The sequence below is a fragment of the Pseudophryne corroboree genome, chromosome 2 (genome assembly GCF_028390025.1).
Source record: "Pseudophryne corroboree isolate aPseCor3 chromosome 2, aPseCor3.hap2, whole genome shotgun sequence".
In the NCBI taxonomy this organism is placed as follows: domain Eukaryota; kingdom Metazoa; phylum Chordata; class Amphibia; order Anura; family Myobatrachidae; genus Pseudophryne; species Pseudophryne corroboree.
This window is the reverse complement of record NC_086445.1, coordinates 426,827,721-426,847,294: the sequence shown is the minus strand read 5'-3', so window position 1 is coordinate 426,847,294 and position 19,574 is coordinate 426,827,721. Positions and strand designations below refer to the sequence as shown.

At 44.9% G+C, this 19,574-nt stretch overlaps 1 protein-coding gene across 6 annotated transcripts in view; it reads left to right on the top strand.

Moving 5' to 3' along the window:
* Positions 1-19,574, top strand: part of SENP7 (SUMO specific peptidase 7) — a 183,985-nt gene that overhangs the window by 30,439 nt on the left and 133,972 nt on the right. For all 6 annotated transcript variants that reach the window (XM_063953579.1, XM_063953582.1, XM_063953581.1 and 3 more), the window contains one exon: positions 11,232-11,332. In XM_063953579.1, the coding sequence (XP_063809649.1) occupies positions 11,232-11,332 (101 nt within the window). The remainder of the gene's footprint in view (positions 1-11,231; positions 11,333-19,574) is intronic.

Sequence of the window (19,574 nt, the reverse complement as noted above, 5' to 3'; positions counted from 1 at the left end):
AACCTGACTCGCTGTTTATCCTGCATGCACCCAACAAGCTGGGTGCTCCTGCTTCAAAGCAAACTATTGCGCGCTGGATCTGTAACACGATTCAGCAAGCTCATTCTGCGGCAGGATTGCCGCATCCTAAATCAGTGAAAGCCCATTCCACAAGGAAGGTGGGCTCTTCTTGGGCGGCTGCCCGAGGGGTCACGGCTTTACAGCTTTGCCGAGCTGCTACTTGGTCGGGTTCAAACACATTTGCTAAGTTCTACAGGTTTGATACCCTGGCTGAGGAGGACCTTGACTTTGCTCATTCGGTGCTGCAGAGTCATCCGCACTCTCCCGCCCGTTTGGGAGCTTTGGTATAATCCCCATGGTCCTTACGGAGTTCCCAGCATCCACTAGGACGTCAGAGAAAATAAGAATTTACTCACCGGTAATTCTATTTCTCGTAGTCCGTAGTGGATGCTGGGCGCCCGTCCCAAGTGCGGACTCTCTGCAATACATGTATATAGTTATTGCTTAACTAAAGGGTTATTGTTATGAGCCATCTGTTACTGAGGCTCAGTTGTTGTTCATACTGTTAACTGGGTATGGTTATCACGAGTTGTACGGTGTGATTGGTGTGGCTGGTATGAGTCTTACCCTGGATTCCAAATCCTTTCCTTGTTGTGTCAGCTCTTCCGGGCACAGTTTCCGTAACTGAGGTTTGGAGGAGGGGCATAGAGGGAGGAGCCAGTGCACACCAGATAGTACCTAATCTTTCTTTTAGAGTGCCCAGTCTCCTGCGGAGCCCGTCTATTCCCCATGGTCCTTACGGAGTTCCCAGCATCCACTACGGACTACGAGAAATAGAATTACCGTTGAGTAAATTCTTATTTTTTTCTTTGGGTTTTTCTTTTGTTGTGGAACTACAGGTACCAGCGGGCCCGTTATTTCCCCACATGCTGGTACTTGTGCTTCTCCAAGTACCAGCAAGCGGCGGAGGCTTGCTGGCACTTGTAGTTCCACACCAAATGACAATATTCTTTATTTTTACACAATTTTGGCTATCAGCCCCCCCTCCATCCACCGCCCAGGTATAGGGGGGACAGCCTCGAGCTTCACCCCTGGCCTTTGGGTGCCTGGAGGCGGGGGCCCCTTGATTTCAGGGGTCCCTACTCCCCCAGGTAACTCCGGCCAGGTTGGACTAGTTGGGAGTGATGCTTTGGCCGCAGGGACCTATATAAAAGTGTGCCCCGGCTGCGGCATCACCTCCCTGACTAGTGGAGCCCGGTGCTGGTTTAAATAATATGGGGGACCCCTACTTCTTTTGTTCCTCGTATTTTTTAAACCAGTACCGGTCCAAGAGTCCGGTGCTGTTTGTTTAAATACGGGGAACCCCCAATCAATTTTTTCCCTGTATTTTTGTAACCAGGACCAGCTCAAAGAGCCCGAGGCTGGTTATGCTCTTGGGGGCGACCTGCATGTCGTGGTTTTTTTTCTTTCCATTTTTAACACTTTCTTTACTTTTACAGACAGAAGCATGCACGGATCTCACTGATCTGTGCATGCTTCTGACTAAGTAATAAAAACATGACCTAAAATCCGCATGTTTTTTATTACAAAAAATTGCATGTTTCCTTTACTAAAAACCGCAAATAATCGCATGCGAATTCCGTTTTAACCTTAAAATTTGCACCCTATTACATTTGCTATTTTTAGTAAAAAAATCGCAAGTTACAAACGTGCAATTTTTTATTTATTTTAGACCCCAAAAAAATCGCACCGTATTAGATGTCTGCAAGAAATAGTTTTTTTTATTAAAGTTCTCAGAAGGAGAAATAGGACCAGAATACAGATATAGGGGTCAATCCTATTAGGTGTGAGGGAGGCAAGTTGCAGTTACCCCTATGGGGCTGAGAAAAAATATCAGCGGATCTGGATGTACTGTAACTTTCTTTTTTGACCAAGGGTACTTGCAATTAATAGGATCAACTTTTTAGTGTCCTTCTGTTTCACATCAATTTAGGATGACATTAAAACCAATCAAACATGTACAGCAGGGCTGGCCAAACCAGTCCTCAAGATCTACCAACAGTACACATTTTCCAGACCACCTAGCTGGTGCACAGGTGTAGTCATTACTAATTAAGATGTGCTGCATTCATTCCTAACTGACAATTCTACAGATCTCCAGGAGTCCTGGAAAACATGAACTGTTGGTAGATCTCGAGGACCGGTTTGGCCAGCCCTGATGTACAGTGTAGAAGTAGTGGTATGCAAAATGTGGTTGAATTTGATGGTGTTACAATTGGATGGTTTAGATTTAAGAACCAAGTTCATAAGAGTAAATTTTTAGAAACTGGGCTAAAGGAAGGTTTTTAAAGTAGGTGTGATAGGTTGGAGGAATGTATGGCATGCGTCATTTCATGTTGGTTTCTTTTTTTTTCATTCTCAGAAAAATTGTCCATTCTTTTTAACACGGAACACTACAATTATAGCAGGAGAAGTGGCTGGATATCACTGTATATAGGCCCTCTTTAACCACATATATATGGGGAAAAAATAAAACACAGGAGATTCATAGTAGTGAAGTATGCATACGCCAAACAAATAATTTCACATTGCTAAAAATGTATATCACATAGAATCAGGCAACATACAGATGTGTCTTCATACATCTTGCCTCAATATGAGATAGCCGGCAGCTCTGCTAACTTCTTGTGTCTTTGTTTGCCAAAAGTGTGTCATATGCGCATTGCTCTGTGACTAGGACGCACAAGCAGCCAATGTTGATTAAAATAATATGCGGCATGCCTATATTCTGTGTGTGACTGTGTGTGTATCTGCATATGAAATGCTACATTGCAGTGATTTCCAGAAAAACACTAACATAATGTAGCATTTCGTATGCAGATACAGCCACAGTCGCACACAGAATTACAGGCATGCCACATATCATTTTTGGCAGCATAAGCTGCTTGTGCATCCCATTCGCCTAGCAATGCGACTTAGACACATTTAAACTGAACAAAGTCACACATATAAAGATGATTGGCGCTACTGAGTTACTCCACGGCATGGCGTGATTAGAAGGGCTTTTTAACGTGACTGCAGCAAGGATGTAGCAGGACACATCTGTATTACTGCTGGCTGCAGTATGAATGCAGTAAATTAGTTCCTTTTACTTCAAACTCCCCCCACCCTGCCATCTTATTGTAGATTGGCCTATCAGAGTTTTAGGGGTATATTTATTAAATGTTGATATGAATCTATTTCCATCTGTTTCAGATAGAGTAAAATCAATGTTGGGCTTCCAGGGCTAAAACACACATTTACTAACATTTGAAATTGAATATAAAAAAAAATCATCTGATTAGTAAATGTGTGTTTTAACCCTGAAAGCCCAACATCAATTAAGATTGATTTTAATAAATCTGAAACGTATGTAAATTAATTCAAATCGACCTTCAGTAAATATACCCCTTGTGTGTACACTGCATTTTAAAATGGTAAATATTTTTAAAAATGCTTTAGAACATTTCTTTTATTGTTACTTCATTACTCATGTTGGAGCTGTATTAAGTACACACTCTGGTCTGGGCTACAATAAAATGGCGCCTAAAGCCAAGGATAATCACACCCATTATAGTCAATGATGACAAAACGTGTTGTGATGGACCAAAGATACGTACTGCATGTGAAACCTTTATATCGAGGTTTGAGTGCAATTAATTGTTTTCCTGCAGTCGATGCTGAGGGCATCGTTTTAGGACAAGTACAATAAATGACCGGCTGTGGTGTGGTGATATCTTTTCTAAGTCTGTGTACGGTTTCAGTAACCTGAAATAATTGTTTTGTGTATGTATACTTCACTATTGTACACCCTCTATATTCCATTTTAATAGTGCAGAATCTTGACTTTTAAAGACTGCGGGGTCTATTTACTAAGCCTTGGATGGAGATAAAGTCCCAGCTAATCGGCTCCTAAATGCCTTGTCAGAAGCTGGGTTTGAAAAATGACAGTTAGGAGGTGATTGGCTGGTACTTTATCTCCGTCCACTTTATCTCCAACTGAGGCTTAGTAAATAGACCCCCTAATTGAGGGATCTGCAGTCAGTACAGTATCATGGCAAGGGGCCTCTATTTCCTGGGCTAGCACACCCACCCCCCAGGCCACTGCTGTTATGAAGTCACACAAGCGCTGGGGGACTACTGGGAGAAGAAAGCTGGCTGCGGGGTGGGTACTAGGATGTGCTCTACACTTTCCATATGGCGGAGTGCCTCTCCAAGCAGGTTAGTGACAATGCCACCCCCTCAGCCTTGCACCCTGGGCAGCAGAACATGTCACACAGCCCTTGTTGTGGCTCGGAGTCATTATATTAATAAATAATACGCAAAAGAGAAGAACATCTGTAAATAGGACTTCTTTCCCAGGTGCTCCACAGTAATTACCATCTACAGAGTTAAAAATGATTGTGAAAATCATGGGCACTCATGGGTCTCTGATGCAGTAGTGGCAAGGATTAGGAGACATAGTAGAAACTCTTTCAGAAGGGACTCTTCAACATACAACATACTATACTGCTACTGAATCAAGCAATATCTATCATAAATGTAAATTATGTGCTACAAGCTGGCACTCCCAATTGCCATATAATCTCCTTGCGCCTGTGCCCTCCCAATTCCAAACTCCTCGCGGAGAATGGCTTCACATAGGTACACTAGGGCGGCACTCCAGACGACGTATAATAAATGTCTCTTAGTCCCCTTGTCAACGTTTCTGAACCTTTTACTTATGTTCTTTCGTATATATAAGCAATCCAGTGGACTGGCACTCTCCTGTATGTACACTGTGCTCTGGTGCCCTTCGGAACATAGCAATATATCCAAATATAAAACAAGCAGCGGCACTCTGAGTCTTTAACGCAGATAAACGTGTATTAGCAATACAGTGACATACCAACATTTCAGGGCTATGGGCCTAATTCAGACCTGATCGTAGATGTGCTAAATTTAGCACATATACGATCAGTCACACAGACATGCGGGGGGACGCCCAGCACAGGGCTAGTCTGCCCTGCATGTCGGGCCTGACACCCCCCCCCCCCCCCCCACGCACAAGTACAAACGCATCGCACAGCGGCGATGCTTTTGTACTTTAGGAGTAGCTCCCTGCCAGCGCAGCTCCTGCGCTACTCGTCGCTGTGAGGGTTGTAGCGGCCCGCCCGCCCCCCGCCCCCCCAATGGTCCAGCACGCCTGCATCACCTAAACCGCGGCCAAACGCCGCCATCCTGTCCCCTCCCATGCGGCGAACGCCTCTGTCTGTCGATCAGGCAGACGCGGTCGCAGGGCTGAGACAGTCATCGGCTGTCTGGCATGCACGGTTAAGACCTGATCGGCTGCTGTGCATGCCAGAGGGACGACTTAGTCCTGAAACGTTGGTATGTCACTGTATTGCTAATACACATGTATCTGCGTTAAAGACTCTGAGTGCCGTTGCTTGTTTTGAATTTGGAAATACACACACACGCAGTTGAGTCGCATTATTATAACCACCTCCTACATTTGATGTTGGCAGTGCATAGCCCAAGAAGTACGCCCCGTGTCGTGCGCTGGCTTGCTGGGTATGTAAAGTGTGCGATAGGCGGTCTACACACATGTCACTCGTTAGCTGTTGTGGGTAAAAGGCGCAATTTATCCGTGTTGCAAAAAGGGATGATTATCGGCTTTCGAGCCAAGGGTGGCATTGTTTTTTAAACAACGCAGTTTAACTGTTCGCTTGCTGCTGTGGTGTAAGTGTATGGGACAAATGGCATCATTGTGAATAACATGGAAACTGCGGAGCACCACATGCCATTGATGTGAAAGGTGAACATCTGCTCCGAAAGTGCGTGAGGGCTGTCCGACATGCTACAGTGCAACAGCTCACTGTCAAAATGTACCTGTGCCAACCTACCAGCACCTCATTGAGTCACTCCCAACTCAAGAGAGCCAAAAAGAGACCAGCATAGTATCCGTATAGACCAATGGCTGTTCGGTGGAATAAACCACCTTCCTCTAGTTTCTATATTATTGTACATTATATAGTACAGCAATATCTATGTTCACAGGCAGAGGCATGTATAGATGATTTTGGGATCCTTAGCCAGAATTTTAAGATGCCCACAGAGTGTTTAAGGACACATGCCCATAACTCACCTTGCTGGTCCTCCTACACTGCATTTCTTGCCCAGAGCCTCCCTAGATGTTGAAGCCACAAGGTATCAGTTCCTGCTCAAGATATTCTGGTGCTTCAGATCCCTTGTGGCATCATGGGTTACACAACAGGGAGCTCATTAAACTCTATTATGGATATTGACACAGGGGAGCAGTGTCCAGGAGCAGCATGGGTGACATTCATAGGCCAATTCAACTGTGGTATCCAGTAGAAGTTGCTGCTTAACAAGTACACTTATGAACTGTAATGGGGCTGCACATTAGTGGGTGTGGCTATCCGTGTGTGTGTGTGAGTGTGTGTGTGTGTGTGTGTGTGTGTGTGTGTGTGTGTGTGTGTGTGTGTTTTTCCTATATGGATAATTATTCCAGACACATGTATATGCACATTGAACAATGCATCTGAAATGTAGGGGGAAGGGCTATATGTGTACTATCCCTTTTTTTCCCTGGCTGGGATTTTTAGCTCTTGGACCTGGGTGTTTGATACCCCGGTGACACTAGAAAACTCATTCTGCAGGGAAGACAGTTCCTTTGCAGGTCAAATATTGTCTATGAATTACTACTCTGCGTGTATTTATTCTGTAATAAATAGCAGGTAGGTACTGCAATACTTTTTATTTAAGTCTATAAATGTTTCTTAAATATATTTTTTAAATCCAGCTATAAGATGTGCATGTATATGTTTAAATGTATAAAGCGCGCATGATTAAAATGCTTTATGTAGCATTGCACAAATGTCTAGATACTGGTGTTGGCATTCTTGTGTTGACATGGTTTCTCCTCTACACAGTGACTATCAATATAATGACTACATACCATTTACTAAGTTTATACAGGTTGAGTATCCCATATCCAAATATTCCGAAATACGGAATATTCCGAAATACGGACTTTTTTGAGTGAGAGTGAGATAGTGAAACCTTTGTTTTCTGATGGCTCAATGTACACAAACTTTGTTTAATACACAGAGTTATTAAAAATATTGTATTAAATGACCTTCAGGCTGTGTGTAGAAGGTGTATATGAAACATACATGCATTATGTGCATAGACTTGGGTCCTATCCTCATGATATCTCATTATGGTATGCAATTATTCCAAAATACGGAAAAATCCGATATCCAAAATACCTCTGGTCCCAAGCATTTTGGATAAGGGATACTCAACCTGTATTCATTTTCATAGGCCACTGGTTTCCAAAATGATTATCTCTTTAGTTTTGGACAAGTTTAAAACCAAATCGCTGCATTTCCTCATGATAGGCTTTTTCTTCACTGTCTGAGATGAGACCCACCACTGTCGTAATCATCCGCAAATTTAATAATTAGATTAGTTTCAGCCTGAGAAATACAATCATGGGTAAATAATTAAAAAAAGGGGGGAACAAGACACATCCCTGGGGGACAGAGCCAATTACCTAAGATTAAGGTGCATACACACGGGGCGTTTTTGCCCAGCGTGTATGCACAGCAATGATCGCTGACATCGCTGGGCTGAAAAGCGCCCAGTGCATACACACTGAGCACTTTTCCCCCCTGCCCATCGATGTCAACGAGGGTGAGCGGCTTTCCATAGCAGGACGCTATGGAAAGCCGTTCACCCCGCCGCTCACCTACTGGTAATACCAGTAGATGAACGGCGGCTGCCAGCGATGAAGCGGGAGCGCGCATCAGTGCTCACCGCTCATCGCATGTGCATACACACTGGGCGGCTTTGAGCTGAAAGCAGCTCAACACACCAAAAGTGACCTGCTTTCAGCTCTAAAACGCCCAGTGTGTATGGGCCTTTACAGAAAAGCCCAAGTTACGCAATTTAACTACTAGTGTGTTTGGAAGGAAGTGTTGTTGTCATAGGCAATATTGTGGCACCAGCTTTGTTATACACTGCCAATGGTCTGTTTATGTTAAGATGGACATTCCTCCGTTCAAAGCTGTGGGGTTCGGAGAGAAACTGATCCTGTACATATATAATTATGTGATACTTCACAGTTGAACATTAGTTGACCTGACAAAACAATACATACTGTCTTTATGTTTTGTATATGAACAAATCTGTTTGTAGAAATGTCCTCTTTTAAGCAAAACAGCAATGAACCAGTAGCTATATGTATGTACTGGCACTAAAGAATATATTTAAGCAGTGATTTAACTCAACACACTCCGGACAAGGCATTCATATTTAGTTTATCTTATCTTTAATATAATGACTGAGATATTTTCCGCTGCAAAATCCCTTAAGATTCTCCCTATTCCTTAGCAGAATAGCATCATAATTTGTACCTTAGAAACTGTCCTTATGGGGATTCACTGTGTACACTGTATCCTTAGTTACCCATCATGTTAAGTTGACATAGAAAAGCTATATATTCTGATTTAAAAACATGATTATAAATAACAGGAGAAAATATTCACTCTTCAAAGATTCTTTTGCTTGCATTTGTCTTGCACGTTCTTCTGTGGAACACACGAGATTTGGTCTATAAATGGGCAGAGCCTGTTTATTTACTACTAAGCACAAAGTGGGCTAACCTAAAAATACTAACCCAAATATTTTTTTTTCCTGTTATTGTCGTTGTCCGTGTAGGCTACTTTTTTTTTTTTTGCAGCTTCCTGTTCTCACACCCTACCATTTTGTCCTTTGTGTTTCATAATAAGATTCTAAAATTCAGAATTCATAAATGAACGAGAACTCGTTCATATCGTTCTGTGTGTAGGCACCAAGGATTAACGATGCGCGGCCCCCGCGCTCTTTAATCATTGGTGCCCCGTCGCTTATGCATGCAGGCCAATATGGACGAGATTGTCCATATTAGCATGCAGTGCTATGGAGCCGAGTGACAGGGGGAGTGAAGAAACTTCACTCCCCCCCGCCGCCGGTTCGCCTGTCGGCCGCATCCGTCGTCGGGCAGCACGGCGACCGATCGGTATGTGTGTAGGGCCCATAAGATACAAGTTGGCTTGCATAAATGCTTATGTAAAAGGTCTTGGGGCTTGAGATGATTTCAGAAAATGAAAATGCCTCAAATTACAAAGATTACTTTAGGGCTTTTATTTATTGTAAGTAGTTTTGGCCAGTGCTGTCTGCCATAATAAGAATAATAATTATTCTTATTTCACAGAAAAATAAAATTGAATTATAGGCTGCTTGTAGAAACTTTATAGCAAATAACAGTACTCTCCTCCAGCTGCCCGCTCTTTGTTCAAACACATTTACCTTTCCTTACCCAGATGCCTGTGTTCTCTCTGTACCTGATGTAAAATACACTTTGAAGTAGAGTTCATTGTCCAACCCTTCTGTACAGGATTTGTAGAATAGTCCAAGCAGTAAATCGAGCAGTTGTTCAAGTTGAACTGATAATGCAGTGCCTTACTTGCATAGTGAACACAGACTCAAGGAATGCTGAAATGCAATAGTATTTTTACTATTGGGGATGAGAACTATTATTATACAATGTTTCACAACAGTACATAATTCATTTTTAAGCCCTTTAAGATCTCATGCATACCCTATACTGATCTTTATATCTCATGGCAATTGGTACCTAGTGGGACATATGGCACAGTTTTCCCCTGAACCCTCCACTTGTTGATCCTTTGGAAGTACCAGGAAAGTCCTACTCTGTGTACTCTTTTTTTTCTGTTTCAGTGGCAGAAGAGCTTCCTCAGAGCTCATCTAAAATCTTGTGCTGTGTTTGCAGTTCATGTTTTCAATGTTTGCCCTGTTGGATGCTTTTAATGCTATGTAAAATAATTTATATGCATATTAATGGTAGATTAAAGTAAGTCTAACTGTGAATAGGAAAAAAGTGCTTTGCCACGCTGGGCATAAACAAAATCTTCAGCTATTAATCCCCCTGAAGTGAAACCATCCCCAGCTTGAGGTAATGTTCCATAGGAACATTGGGCCTGCTAAATACATGTGCCTCACCAATCAAGTCCTACCATCCTTGTGCTGAATAGCAATGGGGATATTTATGGCAACCCTAGTGGAAACCTGCAGAATACTTGTAAGTCAAAAGTAGATTAAGTTCTGTTTTGGGAACTACAAGTACTAGCATGCCAGCAGATGCCAGAGTATGCTGTATTTTGTGGAAACACTGAAGTGCCAGCATCTGTTGGAATATGTGATTCCACAATAATAAAATCAATTAAAACACCAATTTTAAAAAGCCTTAAATTAAAAGGGATGAGGTTAGGATCCCGGCAGTCGGGATCCCAACAGTCAGAATACAGACCGCGGAATTCCGACGGATCCCTATAGTAAGTACTGGGGTTAAGGTTTAGGGACTAGATAGAGAGGGTTGGGGTTTAGGCTGTGGGAGAGATACTGTTAAGGGGTAGGGTTAAAATAGTTAACAGGATCCATTGGGATTTTGACTGTCGGGATGCCTCTAGCTGGATAGTGACTGGCAAGTTTTCATACCCAACCCAATTAAAATAAGCATTCCATAAATGTTCTTTGTTTCAGTGTGGCTTACATTAGAATAGGTGGGGCTTGGGAAAAACACTTTGGGGGGGGATCCAATTAGAGGTGAAAATTAAGTTCTTCCTGTATTTTGTTTTTACAGGCTATCCAATTTGGTCTCCTATAAAAAAAATAAAAAATAATTATCTCCCCAAAACACACAAGTTTAGTGAAAACTGTGTGTTTTTGGTAGAAACAGACCCGTTTTTGCCCTGTTTCCGAGGACTTGTTTTGGCTTGCCTGAGGCAGGTGAAACAAAATCCCTGATAAGCCAGTGCGAGCCGCTGCTTTACGTGGCTAATTGGGTAACCCCCAGCAGAACAAGTAGCCGTGGTAATTAACCGTGGCTAATTGGATACTCCCCTTTGACTGGAGCATATTAAAGGTTAAGTAAATTAATTTGGGCTCAGCCCTCTCTAAGCCATGCCCAAAGAGTTGTTGTCTTTTTTTTTTATTTTTTTTATTTTTTACATTTTTCTGAGCTAACTAATCTTGCCCAATTTTCTTCATCTGTCTAGTGATGATTTTTTTTATTGATATTTTAATGATGTGTGATCTTTTTTTTTTTCGTACATACTATTTAGGACAGAACGTAATAGTGGGCTTCAAAATGAAGTGGAATCCTCACATGAAGTAGAAATTGGCACTAAACCTCCAGAAAATAGAAGGTCACTAGAGCCTAAAGGTGTGTTGTTTTTTTTATTTTATTTTTAAATAACTTTCATTTTCAAGAATGGACTTGTATGCGCCCAGACAGGATATATGCATTAATATTGCATATTATATATAATAATACATTTTATAACTACTACATACAAATAATTAACAATAATCATGATTCGACCTATACAGTGGAGCTGCCGTTTTTCCAACTTGACGGAAAACACGTTGATCGGCAGATTAGCCATGGATCGACGTGTTTTGTCAAGTTAGTGGCCAATTCCGACAGTTTTTTGGCCCGTTTTCGACAATGTTGATCCGACTTCAGAAAATGTCGGATCAGTATTGTCGAAAACGGGCAAAACTTGTCGGAAATGCCCGTTAATTGAATACTGCACTGTCGGATCCGTCTGAGAGGATCAGACATGCATTGAATAGACCCCATAGAGCGTAAACACAATTTAATCACTGTAAAATTTACAACTGGACTTACAGTAGTAATCATCCAGCACAGTAAGGCTGGGTGCACACTGAGATATATTGCCTGTTCCATTGAACGAGCGATATATATCTGTAGGTCACCGGTGGGAGTGTACACCCAATATGACTGTGAATGACGTCATTCACAGACATTTGGTGCAGATATATTGACATGTCTGGCTGTGTGTATCGCAACCCACTGACTGCCCGTACACTGGCTGCAAGGACTGACAACACAGCTAGCCACCCAGGTGTGACGTCTGTACAGACATAACGAGCGGCTGATTAGTAATACCCCGTTCAGATTGCATTTGCCGAGTCGCACTTCCGAGAATTGGATACGGGTCCTTCCTGGGTGTGACCCGGCATTGGACCCTGAGAACATGCTTCCCGACCCAGCAGTATGCCGAGTCAGTTTGCCATCCGGGGTCGGGGACCGCGACGGGGGAGATTGCGTTGGAGATGAGATCATCTCTGTGCCGCCTCTCCCTATGCAGTGAACGGGTACCGGGTCGCTTCGACCCGGGTAACCCGTTCACACTGCACCTGACCCGGGAATAACCCTTCTTTATTACCAGGTAAGGCGACCCGGGAATTCGGTAGTGACCCATTCACACCGCACAGCGACCCGTGTTGACCTGGCAAAATACCGGGTCGATACCGGGTTATTTGCGCAGTGTGAGCTGGGTATTAGTGTGCTTACCAAATCGGCTGCAGATCCACCTATCAGCAGATCCGGCAACATTGTGAGCACTAGAACCCCACAAACGTAACAACAAAGTATAAAAGGCATAGGAGCACTGATGATTATTATCTTTTGTTTATTTGTGTAGTGTTGCCAGAATTTACAGCACTGTGTAGAGAATTTAATTTCAGTCTGCCCCACTGGAGCTTACACATAATCATACATATATTATAGAAATTCATATAATACTGTATATAAAGAGTAAATCAACATGTAATTATCTCTATTGAATATACTGGAAATTCAAAGCAATTACTCTAATTGACCTTATTTAATGATGTAAGATGTCAGAATTCAATATCTGATAATTCCTGTCGCCACAGATTGGTCCATAAATATCCAGATATTAGTCACATTAATATAATATTTTCTCTTGCGTCCTAGAGGATGCTGGGGACTCCGTAAGGACCATGGGCTATAGACGGGCTCCGCAGGAGATAGGGCACCTAAAAAGAACTTTGACTATGGGTGTGCACTGGCTCCTCCCTCTATGCCCCTCCTCCAGACCTCAGTTAGATCTTGTGCCCAGAGAAGAATGGGTGCACTGTAGAGAGCTCTCCAGAGTTTTCTGTGGAAGAAGAATTTTGTTAGGTTTTTTATTTTCAGGGAGTCCTGTTGGCAACAGGCTCCCTGCATCGTGGGACAGAGGAGAGAGAAGCAGAGCTGGCTTGTCAAGTTGGGCACTGCTTCTAAGGCTACTGGACACCATTAGCTCCAGAGGGAGTCGGAACACAGGTCTCACCTGGGGTTTGTCCCGGAGCCGCGCCGCCGTCCTCCTCACAGATGCCGAAGATAGAAGCCGGATAGAGAAGGCAGAAGACATCTTAGGCGGCAGAAGACATCAGATCTTCATGAGGTAAGGCGCGCAGCGGTAAGCTGCGCGCCATTGCCCCCAGTCACACACACACAGAGCAGCACTGAAGGGTGCAGGGCGCAGGGGGGGGGGCGCCCTGGGCAGCAATAAACCTCACATTTGGGCAAATACAGTTTGATTAGGCTGCGGAGGCAGTAAATCTATGATCCCCCCGCCATTTTTATTGAAAAATCACTGGGACCGAAGCTTGCCGTCGGGTGGGCGGGGCTTGATCCTCAGCACTAACCAGCGCCATTTTCTCCACAGAAGCTGCATGAGGAAAACGCTGGCTCCCTGGTCTCTCCCCTGCTGAACTTCACAGGCTGGAAAAAAGAGGAGGGGGGCACATTAGCGACGCAGTGAGTGGGAACTGGCATATTGTATATAGAAAAGCGCTATCTGGACATATTTTTTCCAGTGTTTTTAAGCGCTGGTGTGTGCTGGCATACTCTCTCTCTGTCTCTCCTTAGGGCCTGGTTGGGGTTTTGTACCCCTGGGTGTGTGGGGTGTCGGTACGTGTGTGTCGACATGTCTGAGGCGGAAGGCTTCTCCAAGGAGGAGGTGGAGCAAATGAGTGGTGTGTCCCCGTCGGTTGTGCCGACTCCAGATTGGATGGACATGTGGCATATGTTGAATGCAAGTGTGGCATCTTTACATAAAAGGCTTGATAAGGCTGAATTAGGGGGGGACATCAGGGGGTCAATCCTCGGATTGGACCGACTCACAGGGCCCGTCGGGGTCTCAAAAGCGTCCCTTAACACAAGACACTACTACCGACACGGATTCTGATTCCAGTGTCGACTATGACGAAGTAAAATTGCACCCTAGGGTGACTAAAACCATTCAGTGTATGATTGTGGCAATAAGGGATGTGTTGCATATTGTGGATGAACCCTCGGTCCCCGACACAAGGGTACACATGTTTAAGGAAAAGAAACAGATTATTAACTTTCCCACATCTCATGAATTGATTGATTTCTTTGGAAAAGCTTGGGAGACTCCGGATAAGAGACCGCAGATCCCCAAAAGAATTTATATGGCATACCCCTTCCCTAAGCAGGACAGGGAGATTTGGGAATCGCCCCCCACCGTGGACAAGGCCCTGACGCGCTTGTCCAAGAAAGTGGCGCTACCGTCTCCTGACACAGCAGCCCTTAATGACCCTGCAGATCGCAGGCAAGAAACTACCTTAAAGGGTATTTATTCTCATACGGGTGCTGTGCTAAGACCGACAATTGCGTCGGCATGGGTGTGTAGCGCAATTGCAGCTTGGACAGATGAGCCGACAGATCAATTTGATAATATGGATAAGGATACTATATTCCTAACTCTAGCCCATATTAAAGACGCAGTCTTATTTATGAGGGATGCTCAAAGGGACATTGGATTGCTAGCTTCTAGGGCCAATGCCATGTCTGTCTCAGCGAGAAGATCCTTATGGACTCGCCAATGGACGGGTGATGCGGATTCCATAAAACATATGGAAGTACTACCCTATAAGGGTGATGTATTGTTTGGGGATGGGCTGACGGACCTGGTTTCCACAGCTACAGCAGGTAAATCAAATTTTTTACCATATATTCCCCAACAGCAAAAGAAAGTAACACCCTATCAGATGCAGTCCTTTCGGTCGCACAAGTCCAAAAGAGGTCGGGGATCCTCTTTCCTCGCCAGAGGTAAGGGCAGAGGCAAGAGAGCACCTGCTTCGGCAGGTGCCCAGGAACAAAAGTCCTCCCCGGCTGCTCCAAAACCCACAGCATGACGCTGGTGCTCCCCTGAGGGAGTCCGCACCGGTGGGGGCACGTCTTCGACTTTTTAGTCAGGCCTGGGTCAGTTCGGACCTGAATCCCTGGGTGTTGGAAATAGTTTCCCAGGGTTACAAATTGGAATTCGAGGAGGTGCCCCCGCGCCGATTTTTCAAATCGGCCCTACCAGCTTCCACATCGGAAAGGGATATAGTGTTAGCTGCAATTCACACGCTGTGTATACAGCAAGTGATAATCAAGGTTCCCCTGCACCAGCAGGGAAGAGGTTACTACTCAACCCTATTTGTGGTCCCGAAACCGGACGGTTCGGTCAGACCTATTTTGAATCTGAAACCCAAAACCTGTACATAAAAAGATTCAAATTCAAAATGGAATCTCTCAGAGCGATAATAGCCAACATGGAGGAGGGGGAGTTTATGGTGTCTCTGGACATAAAGGATGCGTACCTTCATGTCCCCATATATGCCCCCCATCAGGAATACCTGAGATTCGCTGTACAGGATTGTCATTACCAATTTCAGACGTTGCCGTTTGGACTCTCCACGGCCCCGAGGATTTTCACCAAGATAATGGCGGAAATGATGGTGGTCCTGCGCAAGCATGGAGTCACAATTATCCCATACTTGGACGATCTCCTGATAAAAGCGAGATCAAGGGGGAAATTGCTGAGCAGTGTGGCGCTCTCTCTGAGAGTGCTCCAACACGGTTGGATTCTAAATCTACCGAAGTCACAGTTGATTCCGACAACTCGACTACCGTTCCTAGGTATGATGCTGGATACGGAACAAATTAAGGTCTTCCTCCCAATAGAGAAAGCCTAAGACATCCAGAACATGGTCAGAGACCTGCTAAAACCGAAAAGGGTGTCAGTTTACCAATGCACTCGAGTTCTGGGGAAAATGGTGGCGGCCTACGAGGCCATTCCCTTCGGAAGGTTCCATGCAAGGACTTTTCAATGGGACCTTCTGGACAAGTGGTCCGGGTCCCATCTGCACTTACATCGCAAAATATCTCTGTCCCCAGGGACCAGAGTGTCCCTCCTGTGGTGGTTGCAAAGTGCTCACCTCCTGGAGGGTCGCAGGTTCGGAATTCAGGATTGGATCCTGGTTACCACGGACGCGAGCCTCCGAGGATAGGGAGCGGTCACACAGGGAAAAAATTTTCAGGGTCTTTGGTCAGACCAGGAGTCCGGTCTACACATCAATGTGCTGGAACTCAGGGCCATTTACAACGGCCTTCGACAAGCGGAGAGTTTTCTTCGAAACCTACCGGTTCTGATTCAATCAGACAATGTCACAGCAGTGGCTCATGTGAACCGCCAAGGCGGGACAAGAAGCAGAGTCGCGATGGCGGAAGCCACAAGGATCCTTCGCTGGGCGGAAAATCATGTAAGCGCTCTGTCGGCTGTCTTCATTCCGGGAGTGGACAACTGGGAAGCAGACTTCCTCAGCAGACACGATCTCCATCCAGGAGAGTGGGGACTTCATCAAGAAGTCTTTGCAGACGTAACACGTCTTTGGGGAATTCCTCAAATAGACATGATGGCGTCACGCCTCAACAAAAAACTTCGGAGGTATTGCGCCAGGTCTCGGGACCCTCAGGCAGTAGCAGTAGACGCTCTGGTAACACCGTGGGTGTTCAAATCGGTCTACATGTTTCCTCCTCTTCCTCTCATCACAAAAGTGTTGAGGATCATAAGACGAAGAAGAGTACAGACGATACTCGTTGTCCCAGACTGGCCTCGAAGGGCCTGGTACTCGGATCTACAAGAGATGCTCACAGGAGATCCCTGGCCTCTTCCTCTGAAAGAAGACCTGTTGCAGCAGGGGCCCTGTGTATTTCAAGACTTACCGCGGTTACGTTTGACGGCATGGCGGTTGAACGCCGAATCCTAGCGAAAAAGGGGATTCCGGAAGAGGTCATCCCTACTTTAATAAAGGCTAGGTAGGAGGTGTCTATAAAACATTATCACCGTATCTGGCGAAAGTATGTGTCTTGGTGTGAGACCAAGAATGCACCTACGGAAGATTTTCATCTGGGTCGTCTTCTCCACTTCCTACAGACAGGAGTGGATATGGGCCTGAAATTAGGCTCTGTTAAGGTACAGATTTCGGCCCTCTTGATTTTCTTTCAGAAGGAATTGGCTTCTCTTCCAGAAGTCCAGACGTTTGTAAAGGGAGTGCTGCACATCCAGCCCCCTTTTGAGCCTCCAGTGGCACCATGGGACCTGAACATGGTGTTGCAGTTCCTAAAATCACACTGGTTTGAACCGCTTAACAAGGTTGAGTTGAAATTTCTTACCTGGAAGGTGGTCATGTTGTTGGCCTTCGCATCAGCAAGGCGAGTGTCAGAATTGGCGGCTTTGTCACACAAGAGCCCCTACTTGATTTTTCATGTGGATCGAGCTGAATTGAGGACACGTCCGCAATTTTTGCCTAAAGTGGTTTCTTCGTTCCATATGAATCAACCTATTGTGGTTCCTGTGGCTACAAGTGACCTGGAGGATTCCAGATCCCTGGACGTAGTCAGGGCCTTAAAAATTTATGTAGCCAGGACGGCTAGAATTAGGAAAACAGAGGCTCTGTTTGTCCTGTATGCGGCCAATAAGATTGGCGCTCCTGCTTCGAAGCAGACTATTGCTCGCTGGATCTGTAATACGATTCAGCAGGCTCACTCTACGGCTGGATTGCCGGTACCAAATTCGGTTAAGGCCCATTCCACTAGGAAGGTGTGCTCTTCTTGGGCGGCTGCCCGAGGCGTCTCGGCATTACAACTTTGCCGAGCGGCGACTTGGTCGGGGTCAAACACTTTTGCTAAATTCTACAAGTTTGATACCCTGGCTGATGAGGACCTAGCGTTTGCTCAGTCGGTGCTGCAGAGTCATACGCACTCTCCCGCCCGATTGGATGCTTTGGTATAAACCCCATGGTCCTTACGGAGTCCCCAGCATCCTCTAGGACGTAAGAGAAAATAAGATTTTAAACCTACCGGTAAATCTATTTCTCCTAGTCCGTAGAGGATGCTGGGCGCCCGTCCCAGTGCGGAAACTCTGCAAGACTTGTATATATTTGTTGCTTACATAAGGGTTATGTTACAGTTGACATCGGTCTTGGACCGTTACTGTCGTTTGTTCATACTGTTATGTATGTTCCAGGTTACATGGTATGATTGGTGTGGGCTGGTATGAATCTTGCCCTTGGATTGCTAAATCCTGCCTTGTATTGTCCATCTCCTCTGGGCACAGTTCTCTAACTGAGGTCTGGAGGAGGGGCATAGAGGGAGGAGCCAGTGCACACCCATAGTCAAAGTTCTTTTTAGGTGCCCTATCTCCTGCGGAGCCCGTCTATACCCCATGGTCCTTACGGAGTCCCCAGCGTCCTCTACGGACTAGGAGAAATAGATTTACCGGTAGGTTTAAAATCTTATTTTATATTTCTTATACAGAAAATTGGCTGTGTTTTGTTTATTAATCTGAAATGGAAATTGCTTAATCTAGCCTGTACCAAGCTATAATTTTATATCAAGATTAGCACCTGATTAGGTCTTTGTTTTTTCTACTTATATGTACTATGCAAGGTATGTCCTCAGAAGTAAGATGCCCCCCCCCCCCCATCTAGAGTGCTTGTCATTATTAAGATTTTCTGCCTGTATAGCAAGTCATACAAACTACAGCACGGCATGTTACATTTTGTTCTACAGGAGACTTGTCACCTTGCAATAGTTAGCAGGTCTTCATAAACAGCAGTGCAAGGCTGAGCTGGTGAAACCTTTCTCCCCTCACCACATCGGACTATGGTGGTCATTCCGAGTTGTTCGCTCGCTGCCGATTTTCGCAGTGCAGCGATCAAGTGAAAAAACGGCAAAAATGCGCATGCGCTAAGTACTTTCACACAAAACTTTGTAGATTTACACAAGGTCGAGCAACGTTTTTTCATCGCTCGAGTGATCGTAGTGTGATTGACAGGAAGTGGGTGTTTCTGGGCGGAAACTGGCCGTTTTCAGGGAGTGTGCTAAAAAACGCAGGCGTGCCAGGTAAAAACGCAGGAGTAGCTGGAGAAACGGGGGAGTGGATGGCCGAACGCAGGGCGTGTTTGTGACGTCAAACCAGGAACTAAATGGACTGAGGTGATTGCAGTCTAGGAGTAGGTCTGGAGCTACTCAGAAACTGCAGGGAATTATTTAGTAGCAGTTCTGCTAATATTTTGTTCGCTATTCTGCTAAGCTAAGATACACTCCCAGAGAGCGGCGGCCTAGCGTGTGCAATGCTGCTAAAAGCGGCTAGCGAGCGAACAACTTGGAATGAGGGCCTCTGTGCAGAAGTGTAAATCACAGTGCTTTTAGAGCATGTAATATGGGGAAGGGAGGGTGATGACGACATATAACGATGTTAACAACTTTTGACAATCTGTATTTAAGGGGCAAA